Raw genomic sequence first — 21,553 nt, forward strand, 5'->3', positions numbered from 1 at the left:
ATCCAATGGATTTTCCGTTGAGGAAATTAGCAACTTTTTTATTTCTGATGAGGAAATAAGCCTTGGAAAATTGTATTAGTTTTTTCTCTTGGCATTTCTATTGGTACTGTTGTCAAAGTGTACTTTATGTTGGTACCCATCTTGAAGGCGATAACATGATACATTTTCCTTTTTTCCCTTTGCAGGTTCTTTGGTAGTGAACTACCCTTTTGATGATGATGAACAAGGGCTTGCCACATATAGTAAATCACCAGATGATGCTGTGTTTCAACAAATAGCACTTTCTTATTCCAAGGTAAGTTTGTGTTTAAACAAAAGTACTCTCAGATTCATTAATTTAAAAAATGGGTTGAAACAAAGTCAGGTAAGACTATGGTCAAGTGCTTTCTTTTTGGTTAAGCTTTCCATGATTCCTTACAGTCAGTCTTAACTGCTTTTTCTACTGTTTTCTACCTTACTTTGATTATACTACATATTTCTCCATTAGCCTTTAATCTCAAGTAATGTCTTTTTGTCTACAATTTTTAGCATAGCACCTGAATCATAATAAACTAAACATGGTAATATAAATTAGCATGCTGGTTTATTTCATTTGGCTAGTATTTAAGTTATAAACCTACTTGTAGTCTAAGGTAGAGGTTGACAAGCTCCAGCTCTAGGGCCAAATCCAGCCCATTAACTGCTTTTGTAAATAAAATATTAACACTGCAACTCTATGGTCTCAATCACAGCCTTCTGTCATTTCACATTGCCCGTGCCTTCATTGTGAGATTGTTGGGAGTTTCTAACAAGAGAATATATCTATTATTACACTTTAAAAAATAGTTGCCTTCTGTTTGGGCACACCAGGAGTAGAGGGATGTTCATGGCATAAGAGAATATTATACCCTCTGAATAATCAAAATAAAAATTAAGTGATCAGATTTTGCTCATATCCCCATCAAATTTGGTGCCTGATATTATAGTTCTTCTTTTTATCCTCATTGTGACTTTGAGTTCCTTAGCGTCTTTTTGTTTTCTTTTTTTTTTTTTTAAGATTTTATTTATTTATTAGAGAGAGAAAGAACACGAGCACACTTGAGCAAGGGGGAGAGACGGAGAGGGAGAAGTAGACTCCCTGCTGAGCAGGGAGCCTGACAGGGCTCCATCCCAGGGCCCTAGGACCATGACTTGAGCCAAAGGCAGACACTTAATCGACTGAGCCACCCAGGCGCCCTTTTTGTTTTTGTTTTCTTTGACTTTTAATTCTTTTGATTTTACTTTCTATCCCACTACTTACGGACATCCCTTTCAGTGATACTCTCACTCACACCTTGGGATACCCTTTTGACCTACCTGCCTTGCCAGTGTCCAATCCACAGTAATTACCACTATATCCCAGAAAAGTCGCACAGTCATGGAAATTGACCACACTGTATCTATGCTCTCTAACCTCAGCAGAGCCCTCAGTTCTCCTTGGCAGTATTTCATGTTTTGCTCCTTGACTCTTTGGCTCATTTCCCACTTGGATGATTCTAAACTTTTGTCCTCTATCTGAACCTCCTAATCCCAGCTTTACTCGCCTTATTCTTAGTAGATCACTTTGCCTTGACTAAGTATACCTTTGAATAATCTGATGTGAGTTCATTCAGATAATGTCTTCTCTGTTATTACCAATTTGTGACTTTCCCATATTTTCCTCCATTTCTTGATCCCACCACATCCTGCTTCTTCTGAAATCTTATGCCTCCATTTCCTCTGTTGTAAATGGGAAAGGTGATAATTAAAAACCTCACTCTTTACTCACAGCCTCCTTTCTCTTAGCCATGATCTGTCATGATCTATCATTCCCCCTTGTGCCCTGCCATATAGCTTCATGGTGAGGAAAAGCAAACCAAGACAATCTGCAAAGACAGAAGAGGGGGACTAATGAAGGGTAGTCCTGAAGGTGATGGAATGATCACCAAACATAAAGTACACCCAAAATCTGAAACCTAAATAAAGAAGCAGCTGGGCAGATGAGAGTACTGGAATATTGGGAAGAGATTTCAAAGTATATACAACTTACAAGATCTGGTGCAATTTAAAGGGACAGACATAATTTAAAAAGATAGATGGATTTAAAGGGAAATCTTTCAAACTCTTAACTTCTGGGGCAGAAAAAAAGGCAAAAAGAAATGAAGAAATGCCCTTTGGTGTAATTGGACAGTGAAGAGGAAAAAAAGAAAGAATGGGAGGTGTAGGATTGTACAAGACAGAAGAAAACCATAAAATCAGGAGACTCACAGCTGTACCCTTAACATCAAGGCAGATAAAACAAAAACAAGCTAAAGTACCTTGACTGCTAGACTGACAGAAAAGGGTACCCTTAACTAAGAATTTTATGTATAACAGCCCAGTATTATAAAAATGAGCACAAGATTAGTAAAATCCATGGAGAACTATTTGAGAAAATTAGGAAATGAAATTTTGTCTATTGTCTAAGGAAACCTGAACTATCACCAAAAAATGATCAAGAAGCAGAAAAAAACTGTAAGTCAAACACTCCAAACAGATTAAATATACCCAAACACACATTGAGTATATGAAAACCTGTGTAGGCTCAGCTATTTAAAAAATGAAAACAGAAATAGAAAAAAAAAGATAGGAAGAGAACAAGACAAAATCATCTCTAAAACAAAAAGAACTTATAAGAGCTAAAGACCTCATACTTACTACCCAACTATACAATTTCAAACTTACTACACAACTACAGTAATTAAGATACTGCCATACTGACATAACTAAAGATCAGTGAATTAAAATTGAGTACAGAAATAATCTCTTATTTGTATGTTCAGTTGATTTTTTGACAAGGGCACCAAGACAATTCAGTGGAGAAAGAATAATCTTTCCAATAAATGGTGATATGAAAACTAAGCACACGTAAAATAATGAATTTGGGTCCCTTCCTCACATCATATTCCAAAATTATCTCAAAATGGATCATAGTCCTAAATGTAAGAGCTAAGCCTATAAAACTTTTAGAAAAAATACAGGAATAAATCTTTGTGACATTGGGTTAGACACTGGTTTCCTAGAGCACAAGTGACCCAAAAAAAGATACATTGGATATCATCAAATATTAAAACATTTTTTTGCTAGATTACCGTATTAGTTTCCGATAGTTGCTGCAACAAAGTTTCACCAGCTGGTTGCCCTAAAGCAGCAGACACTTATTTTCTCATTGTTCTAGAGTCTAGAAGTCCAAAATAAAGATGCTGGCAAGGGTAAGCTCTTTCTGAAGCCTGTAGGGGAATCCTTCCTTGTCTCTTCCTAGCTTCCAGTGTTTTGCTGGCAATCTTTGGCATTCATTGACTTCTAGATTGAGTACTCCAGTCCTCTGTCTTCACGTGGCATTCTCCCTATGTCTATAACCAGATTTTCCCTTTTTATAAAGATATCAGACATGTGGAATTAGGGCTCACTCTAATTACCTCATTTCAATGTGATTACCTCTGCAATCAAATACATATTCTGAAGTCTTTGGGGGTTAGGACTTCAGTATATCTTCTTGGGGAGATAGAATTCAAAACACATTAACAGAGTATCAAGGAAATACAAAGACAACCCACAAAATAGGAGAAAATTATATGTCTGATAAGAATCTTGTATCTAGGGTCGCCTGGTTGGCTCAGTAGGTTAAAGCCTCTGCCTTCAGCTCAGGTCGTGATCCCAGGGTCCTACGATCAAGTCCTGCATCTGGCTCTCTGCTCAGCAGGAGCCTGCTTCCCTTCCTCTCTCTCTACCTGTGATAGCTGTCTGTCAAATAAATAAATAAATAATCTTTAAGAATCTTATATCTAGAATATAGGAAGAACTCCTATAACTAGATAATTAAAAGGCAACCTAATTGAAAAATGAGTAAAGGATTTGAATCCACATTTCTCCAAAGAAGATACACAGATTACCAAGAAGTACACAAAAAGAGACTTAATATCATTAGCCATGAGGGATATGCAAATGAAAACCACAATGAGATAGCCATTTTGTACCCACTAGGATTGGCTATAATTTAAAAAAATGGAAAATGGTAAAGATGTAGAGAAACTGGAACACTTCTATATTGCTGGTGGGAATGTAAAATGGTGCAACTGCTTTAGAAAACAGTATTACAGTTCCTAAGAATATTAAGTATAGAACTACCATATTATCTGACAATTCCACTCTTAGATAGATGCCCAAGATAAATGAAAACACATGCCACACAAAAGCTTATACAGTTGATCCTTGAATATCAACAGGGGTTTTAACTGCCTGGGCCCACTTGTATATGGATTTTTCCTGCAATACAATACAGTACTGCAAATATATTCTCTTGTGATTTTCTCAATAACATTTTCTTTTCTCTAGTTTACTTTGTTGTAAGAGTACAGTATATAATATACTAAATATATGTTAATTCACTGTTATGTTGTTGGTAATGTAACAGTAGACTATTAATGGTTAGGTTTTAGGGGAACAGAAGTTATACCTGGATTTTTGACTGTGTGGGGGCACTGGCACCACTAATCCCTGTGTTGTTCAAGGGTCAACTATACACGAATGTCATAGCAGCATTATCCATAGTAGCTAAAATGAAAACAATCCAAATGGCCATCAAATGATAAATGGATAAACAAAATATGGTCTATTCATGCAGCGAGTGTTATCCAGCCATAAAGAGGGATAGAGTACAATAAATTACAACTTGAGTAACTCCGGAAAACATTATGCTAAGTGGAAGAAGGTAGTCACAAGAGACCACTTATTCACTTATTGTATGATTCCATTTATATGAAATGTCCAGAATAGGCAAGTCCATAGAGGTAGAAAATAGATTGGTGGTTGCCCAGGGCTTGGGAGGCAAGGAAGGCCACAGAGGAGGTTGAAGGAAAATGAGGAGTGCTAATGGGTGTGGATTTCTTATGGGGTGATAAAAAAGTCCTAAAATTACCATGGTGATTATCACACACCTCAGTAAATGTACTTCAAAAACCATTGAGATGTACACTTTAAATGGGTGAGTTATGTTGTATGTGAATTATATCTCAGTAAAGCAGATTTTAAGAACCTTAAGAAGACTGAGGGGTGGGGCATCCATTCCCATCCATCCCAGTTTAGGTATAGGCCAAAAGGAATCTAGAAGTTACGTATCAAAATATTAAATGATCTTTGGCTTATAATTTTTCTTCTTTTTGTGCTCTTGAATTTTCTAATCTTTTTATAATAACATTTATTATATTTTAAGTATAATGAAATTCAATTAATTCAATTAAGTGAGAGTGAAGAAACAGCTTTCTGCTGTACAACGTCACAGACACCAACTGACAAGAAACTTTCAAGGAGGCATTAGTGGAAAAAGTAGTGAGTTCTGAATAAAAATTATTTTATTTTAGTTAACAGTATTACACCAGTGTTAATTTCCTTGTTTTGATCATTGTAGTTTGGTGTCCTAAGATGCTAACATTAGGGAAAGCTGGATTGAGAGTATATAAAACTCTCTGTACTATTTTTGCAACTTCTCTGCAAGTCTAAAATTAGTTCAGGAGAGAACAAAAGAAAAGAAGAAAACTGAGTAGTCTTTTGTCTCTGCTTCCTTACTGCTCTCTCCTCTCAGTTTCTTGTCATCTGTCTTCTCCCTCCATTGTTTTACCTGGAAGCCTCCCCTCAAAGTTTACCAGAAATCTGTTGGGTTTTTTTGTTTTACTTTCTTGACCTCTGAAGTCTGACACTATTGTCTTCTCCCCTTGATCTCTGCCCCATTGTGTATTAGAAAGTTCTGCCATTTTTTCTCTTTTGTTGGCTGCACATTGTCTCTTTCACTTTTTTTTTCCTCTCCATCTTCCATCCTTAGCCATTTTTACTATCTTAGCAATTGCATCCAATTGCATCACCACTATGTGGATGTCTTTTTAAAAAACTGTTTCACGGAATGGGAGTTATTTTAAACAGATGAAAAGATACAGGCAAACAAGAAGAAAATAAACCTAGAGAGCTCCCATCATTTAAAATCTTGGTATATGAGTTCTAGACTGTGTGTGGACTGAGACTAGACATCCTCACCCTCAGTCTTCTTTAAGTTGTCAAGCCATTAGCTTGAAAATTTTAATTAGGTTTTTAAAAAATGGTCAGAGGAGAGAGAATTAAAGGAGATGGCGAATGCACATGGTAAAATCAAAGGCCATCACTTTCTGGGGGCTCATGATCCCACTCTTGGATTATTTCAGTAGTACTTTGATGGGTCTCCCTGACTTTGGTTTCTTTTTCACATTATTTTTATAAACTTACTAGAGCCATGGATATTTCACATATCACCCTTTCCTTGGAGATTTTTAGTGGCTCTTTTTTACTCTGAGAATAAAGTCAAAATAAAGGAATAGCTACTTCCTAGAACTATGGTGTCTGGAGTGAGGTTTATACTAGATGATCCAATAAGATGTAGGAAGAATATTAAAAATTCTATTTATATTTTTAAGTTTATCCCTTAAATATTTTTTTATTTTTATCCAGGTTATATTATATGTATTATATTAGTATAATAGTACACATATATAATTTATAACTGAATGCATAGATAGACATAGGAGGTACATGCACATCTTCAGTGAAAAAACCAGAAAGCAAAAGAGCACTACCCAGCGATGGGGTAAAGCAGTGGGGGAAAGCAGTGGGATCATAAGCTTGTAATTGGTATGTTAAGTTTATGAAAGGGAATTGTTCATATATATGTGTGTGTATGTGTGTGTATTTATTTATTTATGTTAAATCCAGGGGAGTTGTTTATATACACATACATACATACACCGCCCAAGCGCGCGCGCGCACACACACGCGCACACACACACACTTTTTTTAAGTAAGCTCTATGCCTAACATGGGACTTGAACTCATGAACCCGAGCTCAGGAGTCGCATGCGCTGCTGACTGAACCACCGAGGCACCCCGTTTATGTATTTCAAAGTTAAATGGTTAATTCTCAGTAGTGGGAAAATAGGAAATTGTTACTTTTCTTTTCATGCTTTCTATACATTTTTTTTTTCTATTTCCACAAGAAAGAAATGAAGTTTTTACTATCTTTCAAAGCTTGATTTCTTCAGGAAACCTCTACTGCAGCTCTGGCCAGTAATCTTTTTCTTCTCTAGATGCCAGCAGCCCTTACTTGTATCTTCATGGCAGTTTTCCTCTTCCTCAGGCAAGCTATTGCGCATGTGCTATGCTAGACGCCGCTAGGTGCTGGGGACACAAAGGCACGCACTGTTTCAGGGAGTAGTGTCTTGTTTTTAGGGAAGAAAAAGACGCAACCTGTTGTAATGGTACAGAGTGCAGTCGAAGCACAGGGGCACCATCTGGAAGTGAGAGAATTATCTTGAGGACATTCAAGCTTCTTGAAAACATGAGATGAAAACAGGAATATGAAGGCTTTTTTGTGGAATATTTTTGGAGAGGGATTGAGTTGGGTTTTATATTACTTGTAACTGCAAGTCATAACGTCTACTTTTTTTTACAGAGCATGTGTAATTTTGATTTTTAAAAATAGGTAATAAGTTCATATAGTAAGCAATCAAAATGGCATAAAAAGTTAGACATTAAAAAAGTCTCAGTGCGGGGCGCCTGGGTGGCTCGGTGGGTTAAGCCGCTGCCTTCGGCTCAGGTCATGATCTCAGGGTCCTGGGATCGAGTCCCGCATCGGGCTCTCTGCAGGGAGCCTGCTTCCTCCTCTCTCTCTGCCTGCCTCTCTGCCTACTTGTGATCTCTGTCTGTCAAATAAATAAATAAAATCTTTAAAAAAAAAAAAAGTCTCAGAGCTTCCCATGGCTCCACTCACCCCCATTCCCACCTCCACATACACCCTGTTGGTAACTACATTTATTATATTGCCTTATCCTTCCTGTGATGCAAACAAATATAAGTAAAGATTCTTAATTTTTTTTTTTTCAGGAAAATTCCCAGATGTTTCAAGGTAGACCTTGCAAGAATATGTACCCTAATGAATATTTTCCTCATGGAATAACAAATGGAGCTAGTTGGTATAATGTTCCAGGTAAACATTCTTTAATATCAAGGCCATATAACTTGATGGATTTTCTGTCCCCCTGGATGGTGCTGCTTCTTACTGATTTTTTAATTTTGAGAAAATATCATTTTTTAAAAATACTGTTTAAATAATTTAAAACATTCAAATAACCTTTTCAACTATTTTTTAATTTGGTATAATTGGAGTTTTGAGTAAAGAGATTGTACTAAAACTTTATGAAAGTGTTATTAAAAAAATCCTTAGGTGTGCTAATAAGAAGTGGGTAAGCTATACTTGAATTCTTCTTGAACATGAAAGTGCAGATGTCTTACCTATACCATAAGCATCAAGGTGCTCTCAAATGAGCATATCACTGTTTCTCAACCAATGTTGAGAAAAGATGGATTTGGCTTTTTTACTAAGAATGTTGTTTACTTTTTGGGATCTGGCCTAGTACTACTTCAGAGTTACTGATTTTAATTTTCTATCCTTTAGGTGGTATGCAGGACTGGAACTATTTACAAACAAATTGCTTTGAAGTGACCATTGAGCTAGGTTGTGTGAAATACCCATTTGAGAACGATCTGCCAAAATTTTGGGAACAGAATCGAAGATCTCTAATCCAGTTTATGAAACAGGTAACTATTTAGGAGTGAAGTATGAAATTTCTCCCAAGAGCAAAAATACTTTTGTGTGTATATTTGATTTTCACACAGTGATTTTCAAATACACTCTTCTGGATTCATCCTATTCATGGTTCAGTGTGTTTATCTAGAAAACTCATGGTTGAAAATGAGTTTATTTGTATGCAGGGGAGGATTTGAAAATGATTAAACAGGACGGTGGTGATTTGCTTTAAAAAAAAAAAAAAGGAGTCTATATATTTATTTGGGGGAGAGAGAGAAAGAGTGTACAAGTTGGGGGGAGGGGCAGAAGGACAAGCAGACTCCCTGCTGAGTGCAGAGCCTGATGTGGGGCTCCTTGCGGGGCTCGATCCCAGGACCCCAGGACCCCGAGATGATGATCTGAGCCCAAGTCAGATGCTTAACTGACAGCCGACCAGACACCCCTGCAGTGGATCTTTTAGAATAAGGATCCCTATATCTTTATCTACCTATCTCTTATACCTGTATCTTCAGGTGCCATTATCTTACCAAAGAAAAATTAATACTAATTCCCTAATATTGCCTAATACTTAGTCCACATTCAAATTTCCCTTTCTTTTACCCCAAAATGTCTTTTCATAGCTATATTTTAGAACCAGGATTTAGTCAAGGGTCATGCATTGCATTTGATTATTACATCTCTTTACTCAACTTTAATCTAGAATAGTCCTTCTGTTTTTTAAAAATGACCTTTCCCTTTTTTGTTTTAAAGATTTATTTATTTGTTTGAGAGAAAGAGAATGCAAGCAAGTGGGCGGAGGAGCAGAGGAAAAGAATCTTGAACAGACTCCCTACTGAATGTGGAGCCCCAACATGGGGCTCAAAATGGAGCTCCGTACAGGGTTCAGTCTCTTGATCTGAGATCTTGACCTGAGCCAAAAATCAAGAGTCAGACACTCAACTGACTGAGCCACCAGGCGCCCTGACATTTCCCTTTTAAAAAGGGCAGGACAGGGGGGTTCCTAGGTGGTTGTGTTGGTTAAGTGGCTGCCTCTGGCTCTGGTCATGATCCAGGGATCGAGCCCTGAGTGGACCTCCCTGCTCAGCGGGGAGCCTGCTTCTCTCCCACTCCCCCTGTTTGTGCATGCTCTCAATCTCTCTCTCTCTCTCTGTCAAATAAATAAATAAAATATTTGAAAAAAAAATAATAAAGAGGACAGGGCAGTTCTTTTTGTAGAATGTCCTATATAGTGAAATTGTCAGAGGTGCTAAAGTTTAAACAGTGTTATTTATATTCCTCATGATAAAGACAAATCTAGGCTATGAAAAATTAGCCTTTCAGAAACTGAAATATTTTTCTTAATAGGTGTTTACATCTAGCTTTACTCTCAACTCCTAAATTCCTACTTGTTCCACATGTTTACTTTATTATCAATCCGTTATTTTGGATAAGAGCTCTCAAAATAATTAGATGATCTTGACATTGACATCTGGGTATCCTTGTACTTTATCCAGGTTCATCAGGGTGTCAAAGGATTTGTCCTAGATGCCACAGATGGCAGAGGTATATTAAATGCCACGATTAGTGTTGCTGAAATTAATCACCCAGTGACTACCTACAAAACTGGAGATTACTGGCGTCTCTTGGTTCCAGGAACTTATAAAATCACAGCATCTGCTCGAGGGTGAGTGACTGACTGACTGAATACTTTGATATTAAGGGCTTGAGGCAAGACAAACATTGTTCTATTCTAGAAGGTTATTGCCAGAAAGCCCTAGAGAAGTCAAGCAACCCTGGGTTTAATGCTGGGAAGTTTAGAGCTGGTTACACATTTGATTCTCTTCCAGTGATAAAGTGAGTACATAAACTGTCAGATTGAAGAAATCTATGAAATTTTGCACTTTGAACAGGTCCCTAGGCCCTGTCCAGATGTAAAGCTCTAGTGAGTGATTCCTTCACTACTGGTAACAATTCTGGGAAGTGCCTATTAGTTGGGAAAAAAGAATAACTGTTCTGCTGCTGTACTTCTAGTCATGTTGTCCAATAAATACCACCACTTTACATTTGTTCCTTTTTAAAGCTCTTTCACACTTTTTTTCTTCCTATCCTCACCTAAACCACTCTTTTTTATTTAAAAAAATTTTTTAATATGTGTATAGTTGACATCCAATGTTACACTAGTTTCAGGTATATAACATAGTAATTCAGCAAGTCTATACCTTATGCTCTGCTCACCACAAATGCAATCACTGTATAGTGCTGTTACAGTACCATTGACTGTATTTCCTGTTTGTACCTTTCATCCTTGTGACTTAATTCATTCCATAGCTGGAAGTCTGTATCTCCTACTCCCCTTCACCAATTCTGCTCACCTCCCTTCCTGCAACAGTCATACTATTTTCTTTATTTATAGGTCTATTTCTGTTTTTTGTTTATTTGTTCATTTGTTTTCTGAGATTACATATCTGAGTGAGATTGTTTGGTATTTGCCTTTCTCAGTCTGACTTATTTCACTGAATATAATACCCGCTAAGTTGATCCATGTTGTTGCAAGTGTCATGATTCCATCTTTTCATAGCTGCATAATAGTCCATTGTGTATATACACCATATCTTCCTTATCCATTGGTTTAATGATGGACACTTAGGTTGTTTCCATATCTGGGCCATTGTAAATAATACTGCAGTAAACATAGGGGTGTGTGTATCTTTTTGATTTACTGTTTTTGTTTCTCAACATTGGAATTATTGGATTGTAGGGTACTTGTAATTTTAACTTTTTGAGGAACCTCCATACATTTTTCCCTAGTAGGAATTCACATTCCTACCAGTAGTATAAAAGGGTTCCTTTTTTCTCCATATCCTCACAACACTTGTTATTTCTTGTCTTCTTGATTTTAGCTGTTCTGAGAGGTATAAGGTGGTATCTCATTGTGGTTTTGATTTTCATTTCCCTGATGATTAGTGATGCTGAGGATCTTTTCACGTGCCTGTTTGCCATCTATATATCTTCTCAGGAAAAATGTCTATTCAGGTCCTGTAGCAATTTTAAATCAGATTGTTTGGAATTTTTTTGATGTTAGGTCATAGAAGGTCTTTATGTATTTGGGCTATTAACCCCTTATTGGATATAATTAGAGCTTCACACTAATGAGAAATGAAATCTTTTCTGTTTTTATTCTATATTGGCATAGTATTAGAAAAACGGAAAGAGCAAGATATCTGAAAAAATAGGCCAGGAATTATGCATTTGGTAGATAGATAATGTGCTAAGTTAGTAATATCGCTCAGATTTTTCCAACCATGTACTCTGATGACAGGCAAGGGAACTCAGATTCCAGGAGACATGAGTTATTTCTTACAAATATGAACTTTGTTTTGAGGTCATGTATTTAATCTTAAAAACTCATTTACATTTTACAGTCTACCTATGTCTGTTGGGTAGACAGACATTAACATGTCTGTTAATGTTTAAAACAAATAATAAACTATGCAAAGTTATGTATTTGACTCTCACAGGATTTATCTCAAGGATTCATATACCCTCTGCAGACTGAGTATTCCCACTGCAGAAGCCTGGCTCTGATCTCTCCTTTATTTCAGGTATAATCCAGTTACCCAGAATGTGACTGTGAAGAGTGAAGGTGCTACTCAGGTCAACTTCACACTGGTTCGATCTTCAGCGGATTCAAGCAATGAATCAAAGAAAGGAAAGGGGGATCGCACCAACACTGATGATGTCAGTGATCCAACTACTAGAGAGTTTGAAACTTTAATTAAAGACCTTTCGGCCGAGAATGGTTTGGAAGTCCTCATGTTACGGTCCTCCTCAAATCTGGCTCTTTACCGATATCACTCATACAAAGACTTATCAGAGTTTCTGAGAGGACTTGTGATGAACTACCCACACATCACGAATCTCACCAAGTAAGTGCCACACTCTCACTGCTTTTCTTTCTGTCCTTCCATTCCCCTCCCCCACTTTTTTTAAGAAGTTACATTCTTTTTTTTTTTTTTTTCTTAAAGATTTTATTTATTTATTTGACAGACAGAGTAGGCAGAGAGGCAGGCAGAGAGAGAGAGGGAAGCGGGTTCCCTGCTGAGCAGAGAGCCCGATGCAGGGCTCAGTCCCAGGACCCTGGGACCATGACCTGAGCTGAAGGCAGAAGCTTTACCCACTGAGCCACCCAGGTACCCCAAGAAGTTACATTCAAATAAGCCATGTAGAATGGTTTTTGTAATTTGTTTGGGACCTGCATAGAGAGGAATTGGAGTTTACTTATTTTGAAACTTATGTTGCTTAGAGATCTTTCTAACACTGACTCTGGAAAGTGTTATGAAGAACACTGGAGAATTACTTGGAAGTAATGGATGGTCTGTTCCTCCTGGAAATGTAAAATTAGTCTTCCTCGTGATTACTTTGAATAAAAATCGCTCTCCACTTCTCAGCTGCATATTCGTGTCTTGACTGTTACTTGGTGTGTTTTATTTTGTTGAGGGCAAGGGACAAATTTGGAAATGTGAGCTCACCTGTCAGAGATCATTCTTTTTTTTTTCAAATAGAAAACGAAGCCTGGTTGCTGCCATTTTCTGTACTCCAGTCTCTACTCACAGTTGCTATTCCCTCAAGACTTAAGGACAGTGTGTGATTGAGGGTCCTGGAAAAATACGCAGTACTGGCTTAAGCAAAGCTGATACTGAGCCAGCCTGTATCTTCACTTTCTGTGGCTGCCCTGTCTCACTTTCATTTTTGATTGTAAATCTTCTGCAGGTCTTGTTACAGTCACTCGGAAATTATTTTCTTTGTTTGTTGACTCCTGTTGTCTGCCTTTTAAAGGCTTTCTTCTACATTTTCCCCCGAGCTTCGTTTTAGTTCTCTTCTACATACCTCATGAGCATTATCTAGCTTCTGGCATTTTTTAAAAAAGATTTTATTTATTTATTTGACAGAGAGAGAGATCACAAGTAGGCAGAGAGTCAGACAGAGAGAGAAGGGGAAGGAGGCTCCCCATTGAGCAGAGAGCCTGACGCAGGGCTTGATCCCAGGACCCTGAGATCATGACCTGAGCCGAAGGCAGAGGCTTAACCCACTGACCCACCCAGGCGCCTGCCTTTGACATTTTTACCCTGTTTTTCTTCACTGACCCTTCTGATTTTACCAGTACATTTAGCTTCTCAAATACTGGTTTATAATGTTCCTAGATGCAAAGAGTGATACTTGCTTTGGCAATACCAATTACCTCTCTTCCTCAGCTCATTCTTGAATATTTTTGCCCAATTCAGGTTTTAATATTGTCCACCTTAGTGCTGTATAGAGCTTATAGTCTTTTTTCTTATTTTAAAATAAAGTAAAAATTTGGGGCGCCTGGGTGGCTCAGTGGGTTAAGCCACTGCCTTCGGCTCAGGTCATGGTCTCAGGGTCCTGGGATCGAGCCCCGCGTCGGGCTCTCTGCCTGGCGGGGAGTCTGCGTACCCCTCTCTCTTGTCATTTCTCTCTCTCTCTCTCTGTCAAATAAATAAATAAAACCTTTAAAAAATATAAATAAAAAAAATAAAATAAAGGAAAAATTCGACATTATTTTGCTATCCATTACTTAGTTCATTTAAGTTTTTTTAAACTTCCAATTCAAGACGCACTTTTTAGTTAAGTATTTTCCCCCAAATAGGCAACACCTGCCAGTGGTGAAACACAAAACAGTTCTAGGTGGTTCACCTATGGGCACTAAGTATAGAATCATGGGAAACCAATAATTTTTCTGTTCTATTAACCTGCCTAAATTTAATGCTAATATTTTTTTCTATATAACTCTTGTAAATCTCACTTTGTATACAAGAAAACAGGTCTTAAGCTCAGAACTCTTGGGCAAGCACAGCACTTTAAATGATTTTTGCTGCAATACTAGTATTGCATTTATAGTAAAGTATACATTGTCTTATTTATGTAAATTTACATTTAGAAAGTAAGGTTCTGTACATTTGTGTATATATAAATTTTTCCTAAAAAATTAAAGTTAGTTTAAAAGACATATGTTAGCTAAATAGTAGTATAGATTATAGAAGGTAGGGCAAGTACGGTGAAGATGGTATGAGAATGACTGAATTTGGAGGACCGGTGAACCATGTCATACTCTTTTCCTAAATTGGATAATATCTCACTTGTATTTGATTTTCTTTGGTCAAGGGAAACTAATTTTCTTAAGGTTTTCTGACTCAATGACTCATTCTTTAAAGACTTTTAAAGGCTTTTCATGTTTGTTTTCATGTCTTTTAAAAAAATCTGTATGTCAGCATTAACAGAACCCTTGATTACTTCTGACTTTTTGTTTCTGGTTTTTGAAAGTTTGGGACAGAGCTCTGAATATCGTCACATTTGGTCCCTCGAAATCTCCAATAAGCCTAATATATCTGAGCCCGAAGAACCAAAGATCCGCTTTGTTGCTGGTATCCATGGAAATGCTCCAGTTGGAACTGAACTACTTTTGGCTCTGGCAGAATTTCTCTGCCTAAACTACAAAAAGAACCCAGCTGTTACTCAAGTAAGAGAATAGCCTGTTTTGACATGCTTTAGAAGAAAAAAGCTGTCACACATTGAGATCAGTGCATCGTTAAAAAAATTTCAGGGGCTTCGGGGATCTGACAAAGGGTTCAGAAACCACTGCTTAGTGGCTAGTCAGTAGAACCTGTAACTCTTGATCTCAGGGTTGTGAGTTCAAGACCTACATTGGGCCTAGAGCTTACTTTAAAATTTTTTTAAATTTCCTATTGGATTTTACACAGAGGCACTTTTAGTGCATTACAGACTTTTTAAAAATGGACCATCTTTTTCTATCCTCTCTGGATAGCAACTTTCCATTACATTTCTTTGTGTGTAATTAAGAGGCATAGAAGAAAAAATACTGAAGATTTGCATTCAGTCCTTTACTCCTTTATTTAATAGTCAAATTACTCTTCCTTTACTCACCTTTCTGTACATTCTAACTTGAGGGACTTCCATTGCTAGTTACTTATAATTAGGATACTATATTGAAAATGATGTGGAAAAAAAATAGTTTTTCTTCTTATGTAAGAAGTTCAAAATTATTGGACATCTTAGCTGCTTAAATTTTAGAAAAAGCAATATGGCATTGTCTACTTTAGCCACCCATGACTACAGAAAAGAACTTTGATCCAGAGGATTGGTCATGTATGATTGAATAACCTAGTTCCATGTTGTCTTAAAGAAAGAAAGAAAGAGAGAGTGTGCATCCTCCTAGAGCACTCACTAATTGGCACTGTCTATATAGACTTTAGGAAAGGAGAAAGGAACTAATATTTGTTTAATACCTACTATGTGTCAGGAGCTTATACCAAGTACTTTACATGTGTCATAATTTAATCCTCAATTTATGTTATCTTCATTTTATAGATCTAAAAAGTGAGGCAGAGATATTTGATAACTTACAGGGGCCACACAGCAGTATGTGGTAAAAATGGGATTTAAACCCAAGCGTGTCTCACTCTAAAGTCTGTGCTCTTTTGTTTTACATTACTGCCTCCCCTAAAAGAAATTTGGGAAGCTTTTATGTCATGATTAGGATCAGAAAGCACCTACAGGATTAGGTGAGATGAACTTCAGTCAGACTTGACCAAAAATTATTTTACCATTTTCAGCAAAGCAAATTGTATTGATTTCTTAATGTGAGTTGTAAGGAATATCCCAAGGACATTTTGTTGTTCTCTTTTTTAAAAAGTGGGAGAATATCTAGGATACTGGGTTTTAATACTGCCTACATATTAGAAACATTTAGGAAGTTTTTAAAAATATGAGTGCCTGAGCCCCATCCCCAAAGACATCAGTATTCTCCTTAGGTTAAATTAAAAGCTCCTTAGGTTATTCTAATATTTGGCCATATTGCTACCTACTGATATTATGGTTATAAGAGACTATATGTTCTAGATAAAACTCCTACCAAGAATTTAAAAACTTCTAGTTTATGAGAATTTGCCTCATTTGGTCTAGTTAGGCTTAAGGTAGTACTCTTACTCTAGATTGCTATTTGTTTTCAGATAAATAAGGGTCAGAATTATCTGGCAAGTTCAAGAAAATATACACATACCCAGAGACCTGTAGCAAAGCTCAAGCATGTACACTTTAGAAAAATATCTCTCTCCCAGGGAAGAAAGTTAAGAACCAATGAATTTAGTGTGTCTGATATTTTCAGTCTATAGACTGTTTTAACAGAATAAATAAGCCAGGGATCACTTATTCTGATTTGCTCTCAGAAATAAATAGGATGAAGTATATCAGAAATTAGTTAATGCTGCATATGTAGGTATTGATGCCTATGGATTATCTGAAGGAGAAATTATTATGAGTAAGACAAGTATCTAATTCTTTTTTTTTCTTTTGCTGATTTCAGCTCTTCTGTCTCATTGTTTCCAGACATACACTAATACTTGTTAGACTATGCATTTCAGTTTTTAATCTGAAAAATACAGTCTATTATTGGTTTCAGCCAGTGGTCAGCAAAGTTTTTCTATAAAGGGATAAATAGTATAGATTTTAAGCTTTGTGGTACAGCTGTTCTGTGTTGCAGCTATTCAACTCTGCCACTGCAGCACAAAAACAGTCATATGAATGGGTGTGGTGGTGTGCCAATAAAACTTTATTTACAATAGCAAGCAGCTGGCTTGATTTAGCCTGCAGGCAGTGGTTTCTGACCCCTTTGTACATCATCAGGATGTCTCTGGGAATATTAGTTGTGCAGTAGTTTTATATTTCTTTTTAAATTTGTTCAGAGCAAGAGAGAATTTTCTTTCTATCTATCTATCTATAGAGAATTTTCTGTTTATTTTTAGTCCTATATTTTACATCTGTTTAAAACAAGAAAGACTTTGTTTGAGGCATGGAAGGGTATCTTATGATCCACATAGAGCTAACTGATTTCTCTTTCTGTTTTAGCTGGTTGACAGGACTAGAATTGTGATTGTCCCTTCTCTAAATCCAGATGGGCGAGAGAGGGCACAAGAGAAAGACTGTACTTCAAAGAGAGGACAAACAAATGCTCATGGCAAAGATTTGGATACAGACTTCACAAGTAAGCCTGATTGTTAGGCCATTAAAGTACTTTGCAGATAATTTTATTTTTCTTTACTAAGAGATTGATAGATTGTGTAGATGCGTAAAGTAATTCAAGTTTTTTCTTAGAAATTCAGTCAATAATATTGGAGGGGTTCCATCACTAGCCATACAAATAGGTATATTTTCTCTCTATCCCCGCATACATACATGTATACACACATATACACCTGCACACACACAATGTCTGTGTATGTTGATTTGATGGAGTCTTTGATATTGACTTAAATAGGATCAACTATACATATTGTTCTGCAACTTTTTTCATTGAGCATATCTTTATCACTGATCTCTTTCCATTTCAGTACTTACAGATCTCTAACATAGTCTTATTAATGACATCTTAGTATGCTGTTAATACTCTAGTTTATTCAACAATTTTCCCACTAATGGACACTTAGTTTTTTTCTAATTTTTTGCTCTTGCAAACTGCACTGCGAAAAACATCCCGATTTTTGAAAGTTTTATTTTCTTTCAAAGATGGGTTAGTTATATAGTCTCAATATTATTTTTTAGAAGAGAATATATCCATCCCTTTTTGTTTCCAAATAAGCATTTTCTTAAATTTGCTTAGATCATTAACCTTTACACATCATCTGAAGTATATAAAACTCAAGATAATCTACTTTATCTAGAGTGTGTCTTTTATGCTGTTGAGTTAGTGGCTTGTAGAGTAATAAGGTATTTTTATACGTATTTTTTAAATTAGCCTCTGATTGTGTTCACATACAAAGTATTTTCTTAGCTATTCATACTAAAATTTTAAAACTTGTTATTTTATGCTTGACTTTATTTTTTAGATAATGCCTCCCAGCCTGAGACTAAAGCCATCATTGAAAATTTGATTCAAAAACAGGACTTCAGTCTTTCTGTTGCTTTAGATGGTGGTTCAGTACTAGTCACATACCCATATGACAAACCAGTACAAACAGGTATGTAGAATGTCAGTTTATTATATGCTATTCAAGCTTAGATAGGAAATTTCAATTAAGTAATGTCCCATCTAAATTTTTTCAAAATCGTGAGCATTTGTGCACACTCCATGAGCAAATAACCAATCTAGGAAGATTGTACATATATCAACAGCTTAGTTACTTGGAGGAGAGAGGTCAGATCTAAAGATGAGAATCCCCCCCCGCCCCACCCCGGCTTAAACCTTGACTGGCTGGTTGCACTTAAGATGAGATGAACACTGCTTATTGAATCTGTCTGGGGCCATTGTATATGGAAGTACTTTGTGTTGTTTTCAATACAGCTTGAAAGAATTACTGTTGTAGGCCCCAGTTGTCCTAAAATGTAGTAAAATACACCAAAACAAGTTTGTATTTTAGTGTGGTAGCCTCTTATTTAAACTAACCATTATTACCTTTTAATATAAGAAAGATGTATATCTTCTTTGCCTGATTATCCTGGGTGAAATAGAACCAATTATTATAATAACTCCTTGATAAACTTGGGTGGGGTACAGGATTTACTAGAAGGAGAGAAAAATGACTTTTGCATCCATGAAGTTGAACTTGGAGTAAAATCTTTTGAATTTCTCCAACTTCTGAATTTTTCTTTGTACAGTGGAAAACAAAGAGACGCTGAAGCATTTGGCATCTCTTTATGCAAATAATCATCCATCCATGCACATGGGGCAGCCCGGTTGCCCAAATAAATCAGGTAAATATTTTCCATACCCTTTGTTCCTGTTGCTGCTTTTGGGTATAGAGGGTGTCTTACCTTAAGGTCTTGTTAATCCTATATCCCTCAATACTTTTATAGATGAGAATATCCCAGGAGGTGTAATGCGTGGAGCAGAATGGCATAGTCACTTGGGCAGCATGAAGGTATGCTCTATACAATACAGTGAGAATTAAATTAAATTATAATTATTCAGTGACAAAATAGGTGACTTTTTTTCTGATATAATCAAAGTGAATGGCATCTGCTTCATGGCTTTCTTGACAAGACAGCCTTCAACCTCTGACAGCATTTTTTTTCTTCCGTTTTTGCCGTTGCAATCATTTTTTTAAAATTTCTTTTCAGTGTAACAGAATTCATTGTTTACGCACCACACCCAGTGCTCCATGCAATACGTGCCCTCCATAATACCCACCACCAGGCTCACCCAACCTCCCACCCCCCTGCCCCTTCAAAACCCTCAGATTGTTTTTCAGAGTCCATAGTCTCTCATGGTTCATCTCCCCCTCCAGTTTCCCTCAACTTTCTTCTCCTCTCCATCTCCCCATGTCCTCCATGTTATTTCTTGTGCTCCATAAGTAAGTGAAACCATATGATAATTGACTTTCTCTGAATTATTCCACTCAGCATAATCTCTTCTAGTCCCGTCATGTTGATACAAAAGTTGGGTATTCATCCTTTCTGATGGAGGCATAATACTCCATAATGTATATGGACCACATCTTCCTTACCCATTCGTCCATTGAAGGGCATCTTGGTTCTTTTTTTTTTTTTTTTAAAGATTTTATTCATTTATTTGACAGACAGATATCACAAGTAGGCAGAGAGGCAGACAGAGAGGAGGAAGCAGGCTCCCCGCTAAGCAGAGAGCCCGATGTGGGGCTCGATCCCATGACCCTGGGATCATGATCTCAGCCAAAGGCAGAGGCTTTAACCCACTGAGCCACCCAGGTGCCCCAGGGCATCTTGGTTCTTTCCACAGTTTGGTGACCATGGCCATTGCTGCTATGAACATTGGGGTACAAATGGCCCTTCTTTTCACTACATCTGTATCTGTGGGTTAAATACCCAGTAGTGCAATTGCAGGGCCATAGGGAAGCTCTTTTTTAATTTCTTAAGGAATCTCCACACTGTTCTCCAAATTGGCTGCACCAACTTACATTCCCACCAACAGTGCAAGAGGGTTCCCCTTTCTCCACATCCTCTCCAACACACATTATTTCCTGTCTTGCTAATTTTGGCCATTCTAACCGGTGTAAGGTGGTATCTCATTGTGGTTTTAATTTGAATCTCCCTGATGGCTAGTGATGATGAACATTTTTTCCTGGGTCTGTTAGCTATTTGTATGTCTTCATTGGAGAAGTGTCTGTTCATGTCTTCTGCCCATTTTTTTATATGATTATCTGTTTTGTGTGTGTTAAGTTTGAGAAGTTCTTTATAGATCCTGGATATTTCTTGTAAGTGGAATCATACAATATTTGTCCTTTTGTGCCTGGCTTCTTTCACTTAGCATAATGTTTTCAGGGTTTGTCTACTTTGTTAGCCTGTATCAGTGTTCTGGTCCTTTTTATGGCTGAATAGTATTCTTTTGTATGTATATCACATTTTGTTTATGGTTCATCTGTTGATGGACATTTAAGTTGTGTCCACCTTTTGGCTATTGAGAATAACAGGCAGTGAACATTTGTGTACAATATAAGTTTGAACCCTTGTTTTCAATTCTTTGAGGGTCCATACCTACCTATGGAATTGCTGGTCATGTCTGCACTCTATGTTTAGCTTTTTGAGGAACGAACAAACTGTTTTTCACAGCACCTGAACTGTTTTACATTCCCACCAACAGTGTATGAGAGTTCCGATTTTTCCACATCCTCACCAATACTTGTTATTTCCCTTTTTAAAATATTACAGCCATCCTGGTGGGTGTGAAATGCTACTTCATTGTAGTTTGGATTTGCATTTCCCTGAAGACTAATAATGTTGAGGATCTTCTCGTGGGCTTATTGACCATTTGTTTTTTCTTTGGAGAAATGTCTGTTTCTCCATTGTCTATTTTATTTATGTCTTTATTTTTATATTTTTTATAAAGGTATTTTTATACCTTTATTTTTATTTATTTTTTTTTATTTT

The 21,553-nt window shown here is 36.8% G+C and overlaps 1 protein-coding gene across 1 annotated transcript in view; it reads left to right on the forward strand.

Moving 5' to 3' along the window:
• Positions 1–21,553, forward strand: part of CPD (carboxypeptidase D) — a 77,044-nt gene that overhangs the window by 46,052 nt on the left and 9,439 nt on the right. Inside the window, exons 8-17 of the mRNA XM_004746918.3 lie at positions 186–295; positions 7,939–8,041; positions 8,510–8,652; positions 10,135–10,304; positions 12,223–12,546; positions 14,960–15,155; positions 17,561–17,696; positions 18,538–18,669; positions 19,307–19,402; positions 19,505–19,569. Of these exons, the coding sequence (XP_004746975.3) occupies positions 186–295; positions 7,939–8,041; positions 8,510–8,652; positions 10,135–10,304; positions 12,223–12,546; positions 14,960–15,155; positions 17,561–17,696; positions 18,538–18,669; positions 19,307–19,402; positions 19,505–19,569 (1,475 nt within the window). The remainder of the gene's footprint in view (positions 1–185; positions 296–7,938; positions 8,042–8,509; positions 8,653–10,134; positions 10,305–12,222; positions 12,547–14,959; positions 15,156–17,560; positions 17,697–18,537; positions 18,670–19,306; positions 19,403–19,504; positions 19,570–21,553) is intronic.

The sequence above is a fragment of the Mustela putorius genome, unplaced genomic scaffold (assembly GCF_011764305.1).
Source record: "Mustela putorius furo isolate JIRA1106 unplaced genomic scaffold, ASM1176430v1.1 tig00003962_pilon_pilon_pilon, whole genome shotgun sequence".
Taxonomy (NCBI): Eukaryota; Metazoa; Chordata; class Mammalia; order Carnivora; family Mustelidae; genus Mustela; species Mustela putorius.